The sequence below is a fragment of the Engraulis encrasicolus genome, chromosome 20 (genome assembly GCF_034702125.1).
Source record: "Engraulis encrasicolus isolate BLACKSEA-1 chromosome 20, IST_EnEncr_1.0, whole genome shotgun sequence".
In the NCBI taxonomy this organism is placed as follows: Eukaryota; Metazoa; Chordata; class Actinopteri; order Clupeiformes; family Engraulidae; genus Engraulis; species Engraulis encrasicolus.
This window is the reverse complement of record NC_085876.1, coordinates 44088096-44111830: the sequence shown is the minus strand read 5'-3', so window position 1 is coordinate 44111830 and position 23735 is coordinate 44088096. Positions and strand designations below refer to the sequence as shown.

Genomic DNA, 23735 nt, shown 5'->3' with positions numbered 1-23735 from the left:
GGGAGGGGGGGAGGAGGAGAGAGAGCGAGAGGGAGAGAGAGAGAGAGAGAGAGAGAGAGAGAGAGAGAGAGAGAGAGAGAGAGAGAGAGAGAGAGAGAGTGAGGATGACCAAAGTGAGTAGTTCAAGAAAAGAACACACCCGCACACATACACATACGTACACGAGACGCAAAGAAACACACAACAAACACTCAAGGGCACATCGATGCACATAAGTGAAGCACACATACAGTACAAACACATGAGGACAAACAACAATATAAGGACACACACCAAGGACACACAGACACATGGGCACGTAGGACGAACAGAGGGGAAAAAACACACACACATACATGTACCATACTACTCCATATTGTGAACACACAACACATTAGGGCACACAGGCACGCGCGAAACGCACACGCCAGTCACAAAGAACAGAGTATGAGCAAGCAGTACACGCACGCACGCACGCACGCACACACACACACACACACACACACACACACACACACACACACCACACACACACACACACGCACGCACACACACACACACACACACACACACACACACACACACACACACACACACACACACACACCAGCCACAAAGAACAGAGTATGAGCAAGCAGTACACGCACGCACACACACAGTCCAATACCCCCACCCCCAAACACAAACACAAACACAAACACAAACACACACACACACGCGCAACAAAACAAACTGCCAATTAAGGAAAACCTTGAAAATGACCCGTTTAAATCAATCCGGGCCTACGAGCCTAAAGAGAAATGAACTGTGGCCCGAAACGCATCGAACTCTCGAAGATTCTTGGACGCATAATTACTTTTTGCCTAATTAAATTAGACCCAGGAAGGGAAGGGTGGAGGGTGTTGAGAAGGTGGTGGTGGTGGTGGTGTGTGTAATGAAGCGTCCATCAATCAGTGAAATGTGTACTACACATGACACTGCACTGCAGGGCTATATCACAAAATGATAATATGCCTGATATAATAGCAAGCCTTATCATTGGAATAGTGAAGACAAAAACAATATGATGGACTTGTGCAATCTGTGAGGTGTATTGGGAGGGAAAGTAATCTCATCGCCCCCTGCTGGCAACGTTCCAAGCCTCTGCATCAAATGAATGGTTGTTTTCTTTAAAAAATTACATGTCGGTCCTGACGACGAAGTAGGAGCAGTGGCTGTCATATAATATGCATGTTGGCCCGTTTGATCGATTCAGGTGGTAAAATGTTCGTTTTTTAACTGATCTGAACTGATTTTAATATTCTTAAAAAAAGCTAATACAGAACTACACTGACTCACATGTGTGACGTGTTTAGGCTACTTCATGTAATTAGCATAGCCAAATTAGCATAGCCAAACATTAGCCAGAGAGGTGGTTACTAGTCATTACAGAAGCCATCATATCTACTAGAGAAGCTAAAACCATACGAAATTAATCGAGTGTATACACACGCCTCCAAAAGAGTTGTCGCCTATCCATCTGTTTGGAATAACAGCTAATAACCTGACTTTCAATTAATTAATTGGCTGAAAAAGTCACTCATATGAAAGTTACAACCCTTCAAAATGAAAATGTATGTACAAAAATAAATTTCATGCACCAACAAAAGATTGACCCTTTATTGAACACAGACAGGCAGATTTTCACAAGACAAAAGTTTTGTCGCCTATCGAACATAATGTGAAAATGAGCAGATAAGTCACTTCAAAATAGAGGTGCTCCGATCACCATTTTTTGGGTCCGATCACCGATACCGATCACCAAAAATCTTTATCTGCCGATTACCGATCATTGCCGATCACAAAAATGATTTCCTATTTTTTTAATAGCCTATTAATTATCCTTATTGAATACCATTTCTGCCCATAAACCAATCAATCTTAATTTGCACATGTCTATTACAGTATTAGGCTATTGTTATTATTATTTTTTTTTTTTATTATTATTATTATTATTATCTTTCAGACTAGTGTTGGTAATACAGTCTACAGTATTAATCAATGTATAAGTTACTGCATAGAATAACTAAACTATTTAAGATTGAACTGAAACTGAAACATTGTCTTCCACATACGAGAAAAAAACAACCTGTCGCTTTAAATGAGCAGCCTCGTGAGGAGAGCCCCTCCCCTCTCTGTCACCGTCCACAGTTGCAGTGCTCCACTACCGTTCTGAATCTCTCTCTCAAGTTTTAACCACATCTGTCGCCGTTTGGTGTTTCAGCGACTATCAAACTAATCGACTGACTGCCAATTACAACTTTGAAAACAATAATTGACATGTTTGTGCTGACAACGTGAAGTTGTCGCGTGCTGACCAAGGCAACTACACAGGTTATAACGTAACATGGCTCACTGGCGAGTACTCAATCGCAAATTACATTGTCAGGTAAACGGCGCATGGATCGGAAAATCAGATCATTGTTGATGCAGATATGGTTATGAATGGTGGAAATGAAGGGGGGGGAGTGGCGAAAAGTTATAGACAAGCAAAGATGCCTTCTTTTGGTGCAGTTGCAGCTGTGCAGAGCCAGCGCCTACATGCAGCGCCAGGTGTAAAGGCAAATGGTTGCGTGAGGAATTTAATATCTCTCGATCGGTTTTTTGATCGGCATGTTTTTCCGATCACCGATCAGGCTATTTTTGGCCATTATCGGCCGGTCATGATCGGCAGCCGAGCAATCGGAGCACCTCTACTTCAAAACACTTCAAATACGCAGATAGGGTGTCATACTTAATCACTGAATCACTCTCACCGCTCCAGAAAATCAACTTTAGCCTTAGGTGTATGTTTAGGGTCATTGTAATCATGGAAAGCAACACAATGAAAATCAATGGAGTTCAATGAGAGATGGTGACATATTCGCTATTCGTAGAGCAAAACATGTTTAACTTCATGATTTAATCAATGATAAAAGCCCTCAAACACCTGCAGCATGCATGCAGCTCCTCATAAGAGCTGTATCTGTACCATGTTTCACTTTATGCACCATTTCTCTTTTTTCATATTCTTCATCTCCAACACCATATCGTTTTGATGCCATCAGTTCTACAATGGTTGATCTTGGGATCTTAACTTCAGAGTACGAGTCCCATTAGCCTTCATTTTTGTCAGAATTAGGCCTGACATACTCTTGGTTGGCTTTTTTGAGACAGGACAGTGGGAGAGACTTATTTGGTGTTAAAGGTGAAGAATTTGGAAAAAATTGTTGGTGCATGAAATTTATTTTTGCACATACATTTTCATTCGAGAGGGTTGTAGCTTTCATATGAGTGACTTCTGAAGCCAAGTGATTAATTGAAAGTCAGTTTATTAGCTGTTATTCCAAACAGATTGGTAGGCGACAACTCTTTTGGAGGCGAGTGTATATATCTAATAAGACGCCAATATGGAACTCACAGGATTACAAGAATGTGAAGAACACGAAGAACGTTTGTTTGTTTCCCTGTGTTGTCAAAGAGGCGTGAAGCACAGCAAGCTGGGAGCTGTAGTCCGTTTCTGACCAGATTTCTTAAAAGGGCAAAAAATGACTCACGATTTCGACAGGTAGTAGTTCTTGTGTAAGCTGAAACATGTGTCTGGAGTGCTGCTTCAGCGTCATACCTTATAAAAACTTGTCAATAGGATTGCCCTGGTGTTTGGAGCGCAAAAGCTAGGATCGCTATTTTCCACTTTCCCTCCCTATTATGTACAGGTGGTGGGCATTGCACCTTCATTTACTTCAAGATTAGAAAAGTATCTCCACTCTACTCTACTCTACGACTACTGTACGTCTACTTTACGACTACTCTAGTTTTCATGAATAGGAAATTCCTCAGGCCCTCTCCCTGTGTTTGACAGAGAGGAGAGAGAGAGAGACAGACAGTGAGAGAGAGAGAGAGTGAGAGAGCAAGAGAGAAAGCGAGAGAGAGAGAAAGTGAGAGAGAGAAAGTGAGAGAGTAAGAGACAGTGCGAGAGCAAGAAAGGGAGAGAGAGAGAGAGAGAGAGAGAGAGAGAGAGAGAGAGAGGAGAGAGAGAGACAGACAGTGAGAGAGAGAGAGAGTGAGAGAGCAAGAGAGAAAGCGAGAGAGAAAGCGAGAGAGAGAGTGAGAGAGCAAGAGAGAAAGTGAGAGAGTAAGAGAGTGTGAGAGAGCAAGAGAGAGAGAGAGAGAGAGATAGGGAGGGAGAGAGAGAGAGAGAGAGAGAGAGAGAGAGAGAGAGAGAGATAGGGAGAGAGAGAGAGAGATAGGGAGAGAGAGAGAGAGAGAGAGAGAGAGAGAGCGAGCGAGAGAGAGCTAGGGAGCGAGAGAGAGAGAAATAGGGAGGGAGCGAGAGAGAGTTATAGAGCAAGAGAAGAAGCGGGAGAGAGAGATAGAGAGATAGAGAGCGAGATAGAGAGACAGAGAGATAGGGAGAGAGAGAGAGAGAGGGAGAGAGAGAGAGAGAGAGAGAGAGAGAGAGAGAGAGAGAGAGAGAGAGAGAGAGAGAGAGAGTAAGAGAAAAAGCGGGGGAGAGAGGTAGGGAGGTAGGGAGCGAGAGAGAGAGAATAAAATAACAAGACAGTTCAGCTTTCAGAGTGGAATATCACAAGGTTGTAAACGATCTTTATTAGATCACTCCTCCACACACAGATCTCCAATAACATTTTTATATCGCATCAAATTTCATATACCGCACACATAAGACAAAGATGTAGCGTATTCAATAAAGGATGTCTCCCACTGTGTGCCAAGAGGAATGATACAGGGCTGTGAGATGACATTTATACTGTATTTCATTGCTCTTCCACGACAGGAACAAAATGTTCTAGTCTATTCAAACAAGGTCTTGCCTAAACACTATTTCTGATGTGATAAATATGATGATGTATAACAACCAAATTTCTTTATATATACAGTATATAAAAAACAAAACAAAAAGGACAACGAAGTGATTCCATTCATACTGTATATAAAAAACAAATAAAAAAGGACAACGAAGTGATTCCATTCATTTCATTTTAGAGACACCATAGCTAATGTACCACAATCAGTCAATTTTTCAAGCACGAGGCTTCATGACGAGCAAGACAAACATCTCACACAGAACTGATGTGCAACTGTTATGAAATGACACATGTCACACAACCACAGACAGCTCTCAAGTAATTACCCCTGTACCATATTAAAAAATACACAGCGTCATTAGGCCTGTTATTCAATAAACAAACAACACACAGTAGGAGACAAGTCTGTTTGACCACGTGAGCAATAAGACCACATGCCGATTGTGACACACAGGCCTGCCAAAAAGGGGGGGGACGACAAACGGGTATGTTGTCCCGGGCCCAGGGAGAGAGGGGGCCCAGAATTGGGTCGTTATTCCATTGCATGTATTGAGAGGGGGGGCACTTTCAAATGTTTTTGTCCTGGGCCCAGAAAAAGCAGTCAACGGCCCTGGTGACACTACATGCATGTTTAGGAGATGACCCCCTACTGTCTGCGGAACTGTTTAGCAGCACCAATGACGCCTGACAACAATTACAATGAGTAATATAATATGTGCATTTCCAACTTGCGTGTGTGTGTGTGTGTGTGTGTGTGTGTGTGTGTGTGTGTGTGTGTGTGTGTGTGTGTGTGTGTGTGTGTGTGTGTGTGTGTGTGTGTGTGTGTGTGTGAGAGAGAGAGAGAGAGAGAGAGAGAGAGAGAGCGAGAGCGGGAGAGAGAGAGTATGTGTGTGTGTGTGTAAGAGAGAGAGTATGTGTGTGTGTGTGTGTGAGAGAGAGAGTGTGTGTGTGTGTACGTGTGTGTGTGAGAGAGAGAGTGTGTGTGTACGTGTGTGTGTGTGTGTGTGTACATGTATGTGTGTAAGCATGTGAGTGCGCTTGCAAAATGAATATGTGCATTGTCTGTGTGCTTTAAACGTCTGTGTTTGATGTGCAATGTGACCGCTCATACCACTGAAGAGCATGCAATGAGATGTGAGTGCGCATACAAGAGTGTTTTGAGCCCTTTTTAAGATTCTGTGTGTGTGTGTGTATGTGTGTGTGTGTGTGTGTGTGTGTGTGTGTGTGTGTGTGTGTGTGCGTGTGCGTGTGCGTGTGCATGTGTGCATGTGTGTATGTGTGTATGTGTGCGTGCGCGACTAATGACAGCGCACATAACTGCAGAGTACATGGCACGCAGGCACGCAGGCACGCAGGCACGCAGGCACGCAGGCACGCAGGCACGCAGGCACGCAGGCACGCAGGCACGCAGGCACGCACGTGCAAGTGCCGTGTTGAGAGATTGATGGGTTGGTTATCCAAGCTCTCACGCGTCAAGCGGAAACAGCAGAAGAATTATAGCTAGCAGGCAACGCCTCCACACAGAGGGAGAGAGAGAGAGAGAGAGAGAGAGAGAGAGAGAGAGAGAGAGAGAGAGAGAGAGAGAGAGAGAGAGAGAGAGAGGGAAAGAGAGAGAGAGAACATTAGCATGGAAGAGCAGTTTTCAGCGTGCAAGTGTGTGTGTGTGTGTGTGTGTGTGTGTGTGTGTGTGTGTGTGTGTGTGTGTGTGTGTGTGTGTGTGTGTGTGTGTGTGTGTGTGTGTGTGTGTGTGTGCGTGTGTGTGTGTGTGTGTAGTCCAATCTAACTCATGCATATCCCCTCTCTCTATACAGCAGTAGGAAATTGCCTTTTAACTAAAGTAGCAGCTTCGCTATTTCTTCCCGCCCGCAGTGAAATTTATGTCCGTCCTCCAGCCTTCTTAGACTATAAGAGGGACGGACTAAAATAAGTCTTGAATGAACTCCGAATGAAGTTGATTAATAATTCAAATTGCAGATATATAGTAGTGGCCAACGGGTAGGGCACTCGTCTGCCATGCGGCTGACCCGGGTTCGATTCCTGCCCCGGGTCATTTGCATACCCCTCCCCATCTGTCTCCCCACTCGCCTCCTTTCCTCAGGGTTCCCACTCCTTTTTCATGAACGAATTCAAGCACTTTTCAAGCACTTTCAAGCACCAATTTTTCAGTTTTCAAGCACCTAGGAGTGGGAGGGGGGCTGTGGGGGTCCTCCCCCAGAAAAATCTGTTTTAAAATGCGATTTCCTTCATTCTAATCAATGTTAAGATGTCGAATGGCAAATCTCATCTGACATCTCACTCCCTCAGATTTCGTATGTACCTAAACAATTGATTTCTAATATTTGACTTACTGAGTTTGACTTGACACAAATTTCAAGCATTTTCAAGCACTTCACCGAAAATTCAAGCATTTTCACAACCTTGAAAATATTGAATTGAAATTCAAGCATTTTCAAGGAATTCAAGCACCAGTGGGAACCCTGTGTCCTCATCTCACACTGTCCTGTCATCAATTAAGTCGTAAAAAAAAGACCAAAAAATATCTTTACAAAAAATGAAAATATCGAAAACTATGATGAATCGCTCTTGTTGACGAACTTTGCCGTTTCATGCCCTCTCTTTTCAGAGACAAAAAAAATGGAGGCACAAGTTAATAACCACTCAAAGGTGTACATTATTACACAACAATGCACTGCGACTGCCGGCTCATTTTACTGGCTAGGAGCCAGGCCAGGGGGCAGTCATTTGGGCCCCGAGACTGATGACTATAATTACCGGTATGTAGTGGGACAGAGGGGCATAGGTGCCTCGCACCCAAGACACTCTGGAGCTGGAATTTAGTTCCAATTAATTTGAGTTTCATAAATAACCCCAAAACAATACATACATCGTCACTTTTAACAAAGCCCAGACTATACTGGACCGGAACTTGTTCAACTTATTTGCTCCTGCCAAAAGTTGAGAGAGAGAGAGAGAGAGAGAGAGAGAGAGAGAGAGAGAGAGAGAGAGAAGCATAAATACTGTATATTTCAGTTGTTATTCAAGCCAGAGAAATACTGCGACCAGTGTTATCTTAGCATGTGACTTGTCGTGCAAGATGTGTATGTGACTTGTCGTGTAAGATGCGTATGTGACTTGTCGTGGAAGATACGTATGTGACTTGTCGTGTAAGATGCGTATTCGCGTTGAAGTTCATACCTCCCACCTGTTGAGGGCCCCCTCGCCCCGCATGCCCGTCCGCAGCAGGTACAGGGTGCCCGCGCCATCCGCGAGCGCCGCCCAGGTGGCGGAGGTGAGGCTGAGGGAGGGGCACACGCGCTCGGAACACTGCTCGGGGTCAGAGGTCAGACGGAACACCTCCCGAGGCTTCCCCAACGCCGTGTCCTGTGGACACACAGCAGGCACAGGTGAGACACAGCACAGGTGAGGCACAACACAGGCGAGGCACAGCCATAGAGGTAGAAAATAACACTAGAGGGTACACGGCAATTTGCGACAGCACTGGGAAATGGCACATGGAGCTTCCCAACTTCCGTAGGTAGTGTAGGCACCTTCAGTCAATGCAAGTCAATGGAGAACACACCCACCCCTGTCAAAAAATTGACTAAAACTGTGTGAATATGAAGTAACACATTAATCAAAGACCAGATTTGAAATATCAGGTTAAATATCTACTTAAATCATATGAGTCGATAAAATACATTTAAAAATCGAATTATATATTTTATGTACATAGTTAGCAGCACACTTCAACTATTGTCCTTGTATAGTGTGTTGATGGACATTTTAAGCCATTTTTGACAAAGGTGAGCCTCCTTCTCCGTTAATTTCCTTTCTCTGATCTACCTACAGATAACGGCCGCTACAGATTGCCATAAAAAGGGGGGCGGGGTCATCTCTAGTGTTATGTTCTATCTCTATGCACAGGTGTCACAGCACAGGTGAGGCACAGCACAGGTGAAACTGAGGTGACACAGATCAGGGGTGCATTTCTCAAAACTACAGTTGCTGACTACATTAGCTACTTTGTTAGTTGCAATGCAATTTCCCACTGACAACTACCAAAGTTGCTAACTGCTAACAACTACCTTTTTTCGAGAAATGCACGCCAGGACTTTTAACTTACAACCAACGCTATGCATTCATTTTCATTGTATTTTGGTGGGATTAACGTATTGGTTATCAGTGCTTGTTATCTGCAAGTACAGAATAATACTGTAGTTGTACTTGTATCATTTTAAACATTTAAGTGGTATCATGTATCTCTACATAGCACAGGAAATATTTAGGTGACACAGATCATACTCTTCGGGATTTTTGACTTACAGACTCTTCCTAAATCTAATTTCCCAGTGTGTGAATATGATTTGTTGAAATTCAGAGGCATGTCAAAGATTAAGGTGGGCATTTTCTACCAGTGCTGTCGCACAGGTAAGGCACAGCGCACAGGTGATACTCCAGACAGATTGACAGACTAAACTTATAGAGTCTTGTCAAGTATGGTTTTCCAGTACTTATGCATAATTTGTTGAAATTCAAAAGGAATGCCAGCTATTGAGATGGGAGTCTGTGTGTGTGTGTGTGTGTGTGTGTGTGTGTGTGTGTGTGTGTGTGTGTGTGTGTGTGTGTGTGTGTGTGTGTGTGTGTGTGTCTGTGTGTCTGTGTGTCTGTGTCTGTGTCTGTGTCTGTGTCTGTGTCTCGGTGTCTGTGTCTCGGTGTCTGTGTCTCGGTGTCTGTGTCTCGGTGTCTGTGTCTGTGTCTCGGTGTCTGTGTCTGTCCGTGTCTCGGTGTCTGTGTCTGTCCGTGTCTCGGTGTCTGTGTCTGTGTCTCGGTGTCTGTGTCTGTAGAGCACACATACATGTAGCACTCCATCTGTACAATGTAACCAAGAGACATAGGAGTGCACGCACCGGAGACATAAATTGCCACTCAAGAGACAACAAACTGTCTGCCACACACACATCTAGGTTACTAATGGCATAATAGCAGCGCCATAATCCTACACTGAAAACCCAGCAATGCAACCGGCGGAGTGTTGAAACTGGCAGTACATCTTTTGAACAATGACCATAATAACATTACAAATTGCTTTTGTGGTGTTGCGTGAAGCTGCAATTGTCATTCCCATCCATTAAACCAGTGTTTCCCAACCTTTTTTGTCTTGTGTACCCCCTAAGCATTTTTGTTGTGGCATGAGTACCCCCCAAGTCAAGTTCTATATCGCCTTCTCCATCCCACTGTAACTAGGCCTCATACATTTGTTTAAATTATTTTTTTTCCAAGTACCCCTTGTATAGTGTGCTTGCGTACCCCTAGTGGTACACGTACCCCTGGTTGGGAAACACGGCATTAAACGACACAAGTAAAGGCCTGTGGTGTCTGATGCCTGAGCGCTACGAGTGGCGGATGACTGCATGAAAGCAAACCACACATTTGATCTCACTCACTTTCACAGCCACAAGGGCCGCTGACAGCTGTTGCTGAGTCGAGGACAAGATCATCCGAAAGGGACCCCCCCCCTCAAGTGTAATGGGGGCCCAATTCTGAACCACACAAATTACCCGAATGCCCCCCCTCAAAATCGAGGTAGCTGAAAATACCTGATATGTCCGCGAAACCATTTGACGTTAAATTGCGGAGGTATTGTGGAACTAGCCTTTGAATGGGAATAGTGGCAGTGTCGTGTCAGGTAATGGTACATGAATGTCCGCACACTTGCAACATTTTCCATGAAGAGGGAATAGCTCAAAAACTTTCACTTCGAAAAATAAAAGTAAAGCAAAATGGGAGCAAGTGTGCCGACCTTTATCTTTATGTTAATAGTGGCAGGGTGACATGCCACACCCCTCCACCTGGGCCAGCCGTGGCCAACCGGTAGGGCACTCGTCTGCCATGCGGCTGACTCGGGTTCGATTCCCGGCCCAGGTCCTTTGACGGCAATTCCCCCGTCTCTCTCTCCCCACTCGCTTCCTGTCACTACCTTCACTGACCGATCATAAATCCTATCATAAAGTCAAAAAAAGACCAAAAATATAAAAAATTAAAAAATAGTGGCACAGTGACATGCCACACCCCTCCACCTGGGCCTGGGACATCTGACTCGCTTGTCCCCTCCAGTCGGCAAGCCTGCTCACAGAACAATTTGTTGGATTGGGGGGCTGTCAAGATTGAGACAATATGTGGACAATTGGCCCGCCTGAAGGAGCCTTCATGTTGTCAGTGGTGTTGCTAAAACGATGATGAAGCCACTGAGCATTTGAACACTCTGGTCTCCTTGACGTTGTCGAGTAGCAGAAACAGAGACGAACAGATATCCAATCTACTATTAAACACAACACATACTTCCCACATGCTTTTTAACAGTCTATTTGGGCCTTTTAATGTCTTTATTTTGACAGTGACAGCTTATAGATGAAAAGAAATAGGAGAGAGAGATGGGGAGGAAATGAGCGGGAAACAACCTTGGGCTGGCATCGAACCCTGTGATTGCAGCGCGGTGCCTTAGCCATGAGAATCCTGGCCAAGGCCCTTCCTCATGATCAAGTAGTCACACGGTCCAGGGTTTCCGGCAGCACTTTTAAAGTCAGCCCGTCCCCCTTGACAACAAATACCTTGACTAGATAACGTTTTGTTTAGAGCATGGTGGCACTAGGGCCGACTTCAAGCACCTCCACAGGTCGACAAGGATTGTCCTTATAATTAAAAACTCTTAATTTAATCTGGGGTATTGTTACAGGTGTAAAACAAATATCATTTGTGAATACAAATTTTAGTTTAGTTGCTTCACAAAAAAGATGTATGAGCCATTTACTTTTGGCAGTTTTTTTTAATATTCATACGAAACTGCAGAACATTTCTTTCATTGCATGTCTCTTGCACTGGCTTACCCCACAGCACCCTCACTAACTAATGTTCTGCTACGCTAACACTGTGAGTGGACTCAGAGGTAATAAATCGCGTGCCAGAGGGACAATAAAAATGTTACCTGAAATAGAACACAGCGCCTTAACAATAACAACAACAACCACAACAACGATGGCAATTAACATACTGACATGAATGATTACCGACTCAATAACCTCACCGTTGTCTCTGTAGACTTAATTAACCTCCCGGAAATAAGAAACACACTTGTTACAAGCAGCACCGTGACAACTTGCGTCTTGCTTTTGATGTATGGATCACAACAGAGCAGGGAGAAGGAGGGAGAGTGAGAGAGAGAGTGAGAGAGTGTGTGAGAGAGAGAGAGAGAAAGAGAGAGAGAGAGAGAGAGAGAGAGAGAGAGGCCGGCACAGTAGTCATCATACGCAACCTTGAGCCTCCTGAGCACACAGCCGCGCGCACACACACACACACACGCACACACACACACGCACGCCCATACAATTCACAAACACACTCACTCGCACACCAATACAATACACACACATTCACACCCATACAATATACACACACATTCATACAATACACCTACACAATACACACACACAAACACACCCACACAATACACACACACACACACCCATAAAATACACACACACCCATACAATACACACACACCCATACAATACACACACACACACACACACACACCCCCATACAACAAACACACACACACACACACACACACACACACACACACACACACACACACACACACACACACACACACACACACACACACACACAGCAAGTGTGCACATACGCAAGGACGATTTGTCTGCGATTTGTCATACTTTAGGACAATAAGGGACACAGGAAGAGCTCTCACTCCCACCTTTGTGGCACTTGCAGAGTTTTGTCAAGAGGACAAATCGGAAACGGACGGCGCATGTTGCTTGGAAACCAGTAAAGCTCGGTGGAATTAGACACAAAAAAGACACAAGAAAAAAAAAGAAGAGGAGGGAAAAAAAATAAAAGTAAAAAAAGACCTGCAATCCTTGAGGTTCGATTACAGCAGTAAGGCTGCACACAGCCATCTACCACACAATCAGGATGTGTGTGGGTTGGCCTGGGTAGGCTGATTGCTACGCTCGTCAGATGGTCATGAACAAAACTCAATAGCTCTCTCTCTCTCTCCATCACCATCTCTCTCTCTCCATTTCTCTCTTTCCGTCTCTCTCCATCACCAGCGCTCTCTCTCTCTCTCTCTCTCTCTCTCTCTCTCTCTCTCTCTCTCTCTCTCTCTCTCTCTCTCTCTCTCTCTCTCTCTCTCTCTCTCTCTCTCTCTAAAAGTCGTTTCGCCTTTCACTCTTTCTACTGGACTCCGTGATGGAGAAAGCGTGAGGCAAGGGCTAAACACAGTCGAGGGGGCGCTGTGGTGCAGCGTGCCAACTGCCCCCACATTTGGGCTTGCATGCCCACGGGGACCCCGGTTCGAGTCCGGCTGGGGTCATTTCCCAATCCCTCCCCTGTCTCTCTGTCCCACTCGCTTCCTGTCACCATCTCAGACTGTCCTATAAAAAAAGGCATAAAAGCCCCTAAAAATATATATATATATTAGGGATGCAAACGATTAATCGATTAATCGACTTTAATCGATCAATGTGTTAATCGATTAAAAAACATGAATCGCAATTAATCGACAATTCAATTTAGAGACCCAGGTGAAATGGGTATATGGAGAGTGTGTGAAGTGTGTGTATAAAGTTTCATTCATTCATTCATTCAGTGTGTGAAGAGGGGTGTGAATAGTGGGAATATTTAAATCACTTTTGGATTAAAGAATTGAAATAGAATTAATTTAAATCTATTTTATCTCAATATTTAATTAAAATGTTTAGATTTAGTAGTTTTAGTAGTAGTAGGGGGAAAACGCAGCTTATCAATTAATTGTAAGTCGATCGATAAGGCTATCAACTAATGATTAATGAATTAATCGATAATTTGCAACCCTAATATATACAATATATAAACACAGTTGAGTAGTTAGTGTATACAAGGAGGATAGAACGGATTTTGAAAATTATGAAGACTGAGGCAGAGAGAGTAGAGAACTTAAAGAATCTCTGACTGAGGTTTGCAACCATCTTTCAGCACTCCACTAAACACAAGTGAACACTGCACACACTGCACACAACAAAATTGCATTCATGCCTCACCCGTGCAAGGGGGCAGCCCCCAATGGCGCCCGAAAGGGAGCAGTGCGGCTGGACGGTAGCCTGCTCAGGGTACCTCAGTCATGGAGGAGGATGGGGGACAGTACTGGTTAATTACTCCCCCGACCAACCTGGCGGGTCGGGAGTTGAACTGTCAAGCTTTGGACGCCCTAACCACTTAGCCATGACTGCCCTTTGTCCAACTTGAGGCCCACTTCAAATTTTCACAAATATTCAGGGCCCACCTCTGACTCAATAAACAGTACAATTCAAAACAACAGTCGACACCTGCACACACAAATATTATTTTGATTTTTAGAAAATGATTTCAAGACCCACTTGGACCCAGCAGTAGGCCTCGGACCACAGTTTGAGAATCACTGGCCTAGATGATAAAGTTTGAGGAACACCCATCACTGTGCAGGTGCAACACAAAAACAACCCAGGTTGTGTGAATAGGCCTCCCTTGAGTACTGTATGCTTGCATGCCTGTGTGTGCGTGTGCGTGTGCGTGTGCGTGTGTCTGGGTCTGTGTCTGTGTCTGTGTCTGTGTCTGTGTCTGTGTCTGTGCCTGTGCCTGTGCCTGTGCCTGTGCCTGTGCCTGTGCCTGTGCCTGTGTCTGTGCCTGTGTCTGTATGTGTCTCTCTGTGTGTCTGTGTCTGTGTGTGTGTGTGTATCTGTGTCTGTGTGTGTGTGTATCCGCCTGAGGACAGCAGTATGGGGGTTAGGGGTAGCATCATATCTGCAGTGCAGGTGCAGCTGTGTTCTAGCCTGGGGCACACATACACAAACATGGGAACACAAACATCAATACGAACATGAACGTGAGTGCGCACACACACACACACGCACGCGCGTGCACACACACACACACACACACACACACACAAGCACACACACGCACAAGCACACACACGCACAAGCACACACACACACACACACACACACACACACACACACACACACACACACACACACACACACACACACACACACACACCTGATGTGCCTCATCATCATCAAACACTGGTAGACAAACACACACACACTGTATCAGTTGTTCAGTTGGTCAATATCGTCGGCTGATAAGATCAAAGACGTTTACTGATCAAACACTGAACCGAATCTGCTGCACTATGTATTCCAGCAGCAGCATTTTCATGTAGGGCTGGGCGATATGAAAAAAAAACCAATATCACGATATGGATTACTTTATATCATGATAACGATATCACGATATAGCATAATTATATAAGTTTTCAGTTACTCTCTTTATTTGCTCTATTCTTATTTTTACAGTTATATTAACTTATAGTGTGTATTGTGACAACAAGAAATTGATAAAATTACTATCACGATATAAACGATGTAGGAGAAAGGTCACAATATACACTTTTATATCACGATAACGATATATATCGTCATATTGCCCAGCCCTGTTTTCATGCTTTTCAAAAGCTCACTAATAGCTAGTGTGGATAAAAGTTCTGCTGCACAGCACATTCACAGCCCTCGCTGAACCCCTTCAGCTTCACCCCTGAAGCCTCCCCTCCTCCTAGTGACGACACGACCGCTTGGGGCAGCTATTCTGAGCACCTGGGGCTGCCACTCTCATCTGACCAACAATTAAACCAGCTGCAGACGGAACGCAGAGCACGGAGCACGGAGCACGGAACGCGGAATGCAGTGACCGTGGTGATCTTTGTATGGCAACTGGGTAGGCAGCTCTGCTCTCTACAGCTCTCCTCTCCTCTCCTCTCCTCCAGTCTCCTCTCCTCTGGTCTCCTCTCCTCTCCTCTCCTCCACACTCCTCTCCTCTTCTCCGCTCTCCTCTTCTCCGCTCTCCTCTCCTCTCCTCTGGTCTCCTCTCCTCTGGTCTCCTCTCCTTTCCTCTCATCCACTCCTCCGGTCTCCTCTACCCTATTCTCCTCTCCTTTGTTCTCCTCTCCTCTCCACTCCTCTGCTCTTCTCTATTCTCCTCTCCTCTCCTCTCCTCCAGTCTCCTCTCCTCTCATCACCTCCGATCTCCTCTAACCTCCACCCCTCTTCTCTCCTCTCCTCTCCTCTCCCCTACTTTACTTTCCACCCCTCTCCTCTTCACTACTCCGGTCTCCTCTACCCTATTCTCCTCTACTCTACTCTACTCTCCTTTCTTCTCCTCATCCTTCTCCTTTCCTTTCTTCTCCTCATTCCCCTGCTCTCCTTTCCACTCCTCTTCTTTCTTCTCATCTCTCTCATTTCCTTTCCTTTCATCTCCTCGTCCCCCTCCTCCCCTGTCTCCTCTACCTCTTCTCCTCCCCTCTCTCCTCTCCTCTCCTCTCGTCTCCATGGTGATCCATCATGTTCCCATTATTGTTAACAGTACCACTTCAGAAAGCCTTGCTCTGATCCTGATGCATGCTCCACTCGCTGATGCCCCCTTCGCCTTCTTCAAGTCCTACCCACCTTCATCCCCCCCCACCACCCACCACCACCACCACCTTCTTCAAGTCCTGTAACCCACCTTCACCCCCCCCCCCCACCACCACCACCCTCCTCAACTCCTACCCACCTTCACTCGCCCCCCACCACCACCACCACCACCCTACTCAACTCCTACCCACCTTCACTCCCCCCACCCCACCACCCTCCTCAAGTCGTACCCACCTTCACTCGCCCCCCACCACCCACAACCCTCCTCAAGTCCCATCCACCTTCACCCGCCCCCCACCACCACCACCACCCTCCTCAAGTCCTACCCACCACCACCACCACCCTCCTCAAGTCCTACCCACCACCACCACCACCACCACAACCACCAAGCCCACCCCAACACCACCATCATCCTCAGGCCCTGATTAAAACACTCTCTCATCAATACCCCCTCCTCCTCCTCCTCGCCCAAACACCCATCCTCCTCCTCCTCCTCCTCGCCCACACACCCATCCTCCTCCTCCTCCTCCTCACCCACCATCCTCCTCCTCCTCCTCCTCACCGACCCTCTTCCTCCTCCTCCTCCTCACCCACCCTCCTCCTCCTCTTCCTCCTCACCCACCCTTCTCCTCCTCCTCCTCCCCCTCATACCCTTCTCCTCCTCCTCCTCCTCCTCCTCCTCCACCTCCTCACCCATCCCCTCCTCCTCTTCCTTCTCTCTCCTCACCCACACACCCATCCTCCACCTCCTCTCCCCTCCTCGCCCACACACACACACCCATCCTCCTCCTCCTCCGATTCTGACCACTCTTCATCGATGTCCCTGTTGCCTTCTTCAAATCTCTTAATCAATGCACAGGTATTGTGCCTCCTCCGCCACAAGCCACAGTCCTCTCTTCATCTATGCCCCTTCGTCCTTCTTCTCCTCCTCCTTCTCCACTCTTCCTTGCACACCAATCCTCCACTAGCTCTTACCATGCAGTATCTCTTCATCAACGCCTCCTTCTTTCTTCTCCTCAAACCTTGCAACGCCCCCACAAGACCTCCTCAAGGCCTGGCCCGCCCTCCTCTAAATTGATGCCCCTACCCCTCTCCACCCATCCTCCTCCAGCCCTTACCAAACAGCATCTCTTCATCAATGCCCCCTTCTTTCTTCTCTTCCACACCTCCTCCAGGTCTGCCCTCCCTCCTCTAAATTGATGCCTCCTTCTCCTCTCCACCCTTCCCTCCTTCTCCAGCCCTGACCAACCACCCTCTCCTCTTCATCCACGCCCCTCTGTCGACCTCCTCGCCCCCTCCTCCAGCCCTTACAAAACACCTGTAACGCCGCATTATGTAATAACGGTGCAATATGTAATAATGTAACAAATTATTACATAATGTGGTGACAATCGCCGCATTGTGTAATAATTTACGCATTTCGTAATACATTTCTTGAACGCATTTCGTAATAACTTTTTTCTCATCTTGTAATAAATTATTACAAAATGCGAAATTTATTACGGAATGCGGCCGCAACTTTTTTTTTTTGATGGAAATGTAATAAGATGGTGCATTATGTAATAATCTATATGGATATGTTTTTTTCTGCACTTGGATTCAGTAGGCGCAGCACACACACATAGTCTCAGTGACATGGTATAGTCACTGCCCTCTCTCTCTCTCATTCTTCTCAGTTCTTAAACTGCTCGAGAGTCGCGAATGATGCGGTTAAAACCGTTAAGAAATAATTTCACAACTTGTTGCGTGCAACGAGTCCAACGAATGTCTCGCACTTTCTGCTACATTACACCAATTTACAGCGACATTAAATAGGCCAGGTCTAAACACTTCACGAGGAGGTGAAAACTAAATTAAATATCTAAATTAAATATCTTGGATAGCCTATATAGACCTAGGCCTAACTAGATTTGTTGCAATACAGATTCATTTTCTAGAGCCAGAAGTGTTCCGCTGGACTGACGAAACCGAACACGATCAAGTTTGCAACTTCTTTCCCTCGTGCGCTGTCCGTCAGCACCACCTGTCATTAGACGTCCGATTAGCTTTCATTACGTGCTGAGGGAAAAACTCCCGCCATTAGGCCTATGTGCTGTTGCACTGTTGTGAGGGATATCACCAAATAATTTAGATAAAAGTCAGAACATTATTTTGGCAATGAAAGGCACACAGGTGGCTGGAAGCTCAAGCAGTCTTCAGTCTGTTCATTTAAGCTTTTGGGTGCTCTTGGATATCGGGGATCAGTTCATGTAGAGAGAAGAGTTCATCCAGGCACTCCAAAATAAGGTGCCCAAACGATAAGTTACATTAAAAAGCCTTTAATGGTACTGGGCTGGGGTTACATTAAAAAGCCGACATGTTTCGACCTCACCAGGTCTTCATCATTGAAAAGAAAGGCCTCCCTTAAATAGTGACATCACCACATGTGACCCATTACGCACTACACACATTTGCGCACACCATAGAAAACAAAGATTAAAAATAGCCTGGGGTAATAAGTGATGCCACAGAAAAAATGACCAGAAGTACAAATAAAAATCACAAAAAACAAGTAAAATCAATATCATCATTTAGACCAGTATAGCGCATGGCATCCAGTTGGTGTATCCAAAAAGTCTGCCTCTGATTAGGCCTAAGTCTTTTTAGCCTGTCCCCACCCCTCGGAAGAGGTTTGATATGCTCGACGCCCTGTATGCGCAGCAGAGAATCATTTTTTACCATGGTATTCATATGTTTCGCCATGGGATAGTCAAAATTGCCCACTCTGATACCATATTTATGTTCTGCTAGCCTATCTCGCATGCGCCTTTTTGTGCGCCCGATATAAAAGAACCCTTCAGCGCGAGGACAAGTTAGGCGGTATATGACAAATGTAGAATTGCAATTAATGAAATCTCTCTGTCCATATTCATTCGTGGTTTTAGTATCCACAAAAGATTTGGCTTGTGTAACATTTGGACAGTGGGGGCAGTTCATACATCTATGAACTGTCGTAACAAAAAAAGGACGGGACTGCTGCTGGCGATGATGTTTGTTTTTGGTCAATAACGTGTTGCGTTGTAGGGAGCGCGCTTCACTGTATGCGTTTTGGGTGGCTTCCTTGGAATATTCATTAACTAATATTCACTTTCTGGATTTGACGATATATAAAGACGCGGAGGGACAGCTGCACACCACCTTATTCAGAAAGGCGACCTCTCGGAACACCATTCTGAGAGCGGATTCATTCCATCCCCCGCATCTCATTAGAAATATTCCACACGGCCAATTCCAGAGATTAGGCGTATCTGTGATTTCGAAAATGATTTTCACGAGCAGGCCGAGCTGATGGAGAAAAGATTCAGTGATAGAGCCTATCACCCTAAAGCCATCCAAAACGCATACAGTGAAGCGCGCTCCCTTCAACGCAACACGTTATTGACCAAAAAGAAACATCATCGCCACCAGTAGTCCCGTCCTTTTTTTGTTACGACATACAGTATACAAGCGGCGCGGATCAGGCAAATTATTAAGAACAATTGGTCCATTATTGAAAGTGATGCGCAACTACGTGAGGTGTTCCCAGAACCACCCATGTTGTCTTTAAAGAGTGCACCCAGCCTAGGAGATAAATTAATGCGCTCTCACCTACAGGTGAAAAAGAGAGAAACCTGGCTGCGTAAACCCATTGGCACCTATAGATGTATGAACTGCCCTCACTGCCCAAATGTTACACAAGCCAAATCTTTTGTGGATACTAAAACCACGAGAGAATACGGACAGAGAGATTTCATTAATTGCAATTCTACATTTGTCATATACCGCCTAACTTGTCCTTGCGCTGAAGGGTTGTTTTATATCGGACGCACAAAAAGGCGCATGCGAGATAGGCTAGCAGAACATAAATACCTGTATGCTATCAGAGTGGGCAATTTTGACTATCCCATGGCGAAACATTTCAATGAATATACCATGGTAAAAATGATTCTCTGCTGCGCATACAGGGCGTCGAGCATATCAAACCTCTTCCGAGGGGTGGGGACAGGCTAAAAAGACTTAATCAGAGGCAGACTTTTTGGATACACCAACTGGATGCCATGCGCTATCCTGGTCTAAATGAGGATATTGATTTTACTTGTTTTTTGTGATGCTTATTTGTACTTCTGGTCATTTTTTTCTGTGGCATCACTTATTACCCCAGGCTATTTTTTAATCTTTGTTTTCTCTGGTGTGCGCAAATGTGTTTAGTGCTTAATGGGTCACATGTGGTGATGTCACTATTTAAGGGAGGCCTTTCTTTTCAATGGTGAACGTAGCCCTGATGAAGACCTGGTGAGGTCGAAACATGTCGGCTTTTTAATGTAACCCCAGCCCAGTACCATTAAAGGCTTTTTAATGTAACTTCCCGTTTGGACACCTTATTTTGGAGTGCCTGCACTGAAAAAAGAGGAGCTACCCGGCTGGGAAATTTCCATTAAAAAATCAAGAATGCATGATTTTTATATGCATATATAGCCTAATAAATTGCACAAATGTTTTTCCCCCCAAAAATTATGGATATTTACAATAATAAATAAGACACAAAATTTGCCTTGAAAAAATTAGGTATTCTGCCCAATTTCTCACTACAAATTAGGGGGAGCTGAAGTTTGGTTGGTGGTGGGGGAGGGGAGGGGCTTTGTTGAGCTCTAACGTCTTTCTTTCATGCTGGTGTCATGTTCCCTGGATTTAAACCGAAGAGAACCTCCTAGACTTCAGGTAAGTTTTAAATAACTTCAGAAGTTTCATCAACCTAGTTCAGTAGCTGCTTCACATGCATATTTTGAAGATTTGATGTTGTGGATGAACTGTTTTGATGAGATTTTAGATACGAGGAACCTGTGTTTAGCCTGGCAGCTCTGGCTGAATGGACTGTTTTACGGTTGAATGCTATCTATTGGGTGTACAATTTTACACCAGATGAGTTTTCATAGTTTTCAGAACGAATTTTGAAGTTACCAAGCTTTTGCTAACTAGTGCTATGTCATAGGTTTCTGGCTGTGTAGTTTCATGAGTTTTCAGAACGAACTTTGAAGCAACCAAACTTTTGCTAACTAGTGCTTTATCATAGGTTTCTGGCTGGGCAGTGTTTGAAGGCACGTGTGAGATTCCAGCCATGTAGAACTTACGTGCACTGAGCTAATTAGCTAGCCAGCTAGTCACCAGGGAAAATATTTTAGCTACGTTTTTGCATGTTTGGATGCCCTTGCATGCACTTTTCAGCCTTAACATACACACTATTTTGCCTTTCAACCATTAATGTATAGAATGTGCATTGTAGAAGATTTGTTTTTGGTCGATTTTAATGGCCTAATGTTTGATAATGTGTTCCGTTTTGGTAAGTGTAATTTTGCTAGTCTTTAGAGTGAGTTGAGATGAATTTAGAGCCTTATAAAGGGTTCCTGTGACTTCGTTTGAAATATGCAGTGAGTGATTTTGATGCCAGTGGCCTGAAAGTTAGCACCTTTGATAGCTCTTTTAACGGGCTCCATAGGTGTGAATTACCACCAGTGTGCCCCTCCTAACTTCTTACCTTAGCTAACCAGTCTGCAGAATTTGTTAAGTTACTTGATGGAAAGTATATATTCTTTTTCTTAGACCATATTCACATACATCCAAATACCCAACTGAATTGAATTAAGATAGTGAAATGTTCTTAAGAATATAATAGTCTGTCCTGGGCTTTCTTGCAGAAGGCTACTGACTTAAAATAATTCATGGTGTTTTGAATCTGTTGATGTACGGTATTTATTTGCACTCCTGTAGTAATTTACAGTCATGAAAGCTAAATTGTGACTTAACTTTTTTCCCCTCTCAGGCTTTTACAGATTTATTGACCAGATGCCCCGTGATGCAGACCCAGTGTAAGAACATGCTGTCACTGTTTTGTGTGTTTAGGCTATGCCAGGTTTGACACAGTATTTGCTTTTAGTGATATTTAATCTAATCTAAATCTCATCATGTTTTTGAACAGTGTTGGGTAGCCACCCATGCACGTTGACACAGCCAGCAGTGGGCACCCATGGGGATGGACCCAGGAGTGGAGGATGACCCAATAGGGTGAGCTGCTGAGACAATATCACACATATAGATAATTTGTTTTATGTGTATGGGAAATAACTAAATTTGTGTTTACATTGCACAGATGAAAATTCAGCCCACTCACTATTGACACCAGTCATACAAATGTATTGACCAGATGTCCTTGAAGTGCCCCCTGACAGTGCAAGTATACATGCTGGCACTGTTTCAGTTGTTTAGGCCAGGGGTTCCAAAACGTCAGCATGGCCCCAAATATACCAATAGAGTCTGGCCAAGCCCCCCCTTACATGTTTCATGCCACACTATTTTTTCTGTGCGCCCCTTTTATAACCATTGTTTAGGTCTGTGAGTCAATGGCCCCTTCGGGATATATAAAATAATAATAAAGGTAGTAATGTTCAGAGATGCACAGAATCATGACAATGCAGTTCTTTGCTGTAGGAAATATATTTTTTCCTCATTTTTAATTTAAGTTGATGTACTCAGTTATTTAATTTATTACATTATTTTAATTAGCTTTTCCTGCCAAGCTGCTGCGGTCACCCTAGCACCCTCTTGCGGCGCCGCAGGGGTCCCTGACCCACACTTTGAAAACCACTGGTTTAGGCTATGCACGGTTTGAGACAGTATTTGTTTTTAGTGATATGTCATAAATATTTTGTGTGATATTTATTCTCATCTAAATCTCATCTCATGTTTTTAAACAGTGGTGGGTAGCCACCCATGCACGTTGACACAGCCAGCAGCAAGTACCCAGGGCGATGGACCCAGAAGTGGAGGATGATCCAATAGGGTGAGTTGCTGAGCTAATGTCACACACATACACTCACCTGCCACTATATTAGGAACATCCTTTACAACTAATCATTGAGGCAAATTTCTCATCAGCCAATCACACTCAATGCATTTGTGCATATAGACATGGTTGAGATGGATGATCTGATGTAGTTCAAACCGAGCATCATAAAGGAGAAGAAAGGTTAATTAAATGACTTTGAACATGGCATGACTGTTGGTGCTGAAAGGGTTTGATTTGAGTATTTTAGAAAAGACTGATCTTCTGGTTATTCACACTCAACCATCTCTAGGGTTTACCGAACGGTACTGTAAAGGGAAAAAATGCAGTGAGCAGCGATTCTGTAGGCAAAAATGCCTTGATGGCAAAGGTCTGAGGAGAATTGCCAGACTGGTTTGAGCTGATACAAAAGCAAAATTAAGTCAGATAACCACACATTACAACCGAGGTATGCATAAGAGAATCCCTGATTACACAGCACATCAAATCTTAAGGCAAATGGGCTATAGCAGCAGAAAACTACATTTGGTGCTACTCCTGTCAGCTAAG

At 44.6% G+C, this 23735-nt stretch overlaps 1 protein-coding gene across 1 annotated transcript in view; it reads right to left on the bottom strand.

Moving 5' to 3' along the window:
• nudcd1 (NudC domain containing 1) overlaps positions 1-23735 on the bottom strand; it is a 125759-nt gene that overhangs the window by 92568 nt on the left and 9456 nt on the right. Inside the window, exon 3 of the mRNA XM_063185987.1 lies at positions 8019-8204. Coding sequence (XP_063042057.1) covers positions 8019-8204 — 186 coding nt within the window. The remainder of the gene's footprint in view (positions 1-8018; positions 8205-23735) is intronic.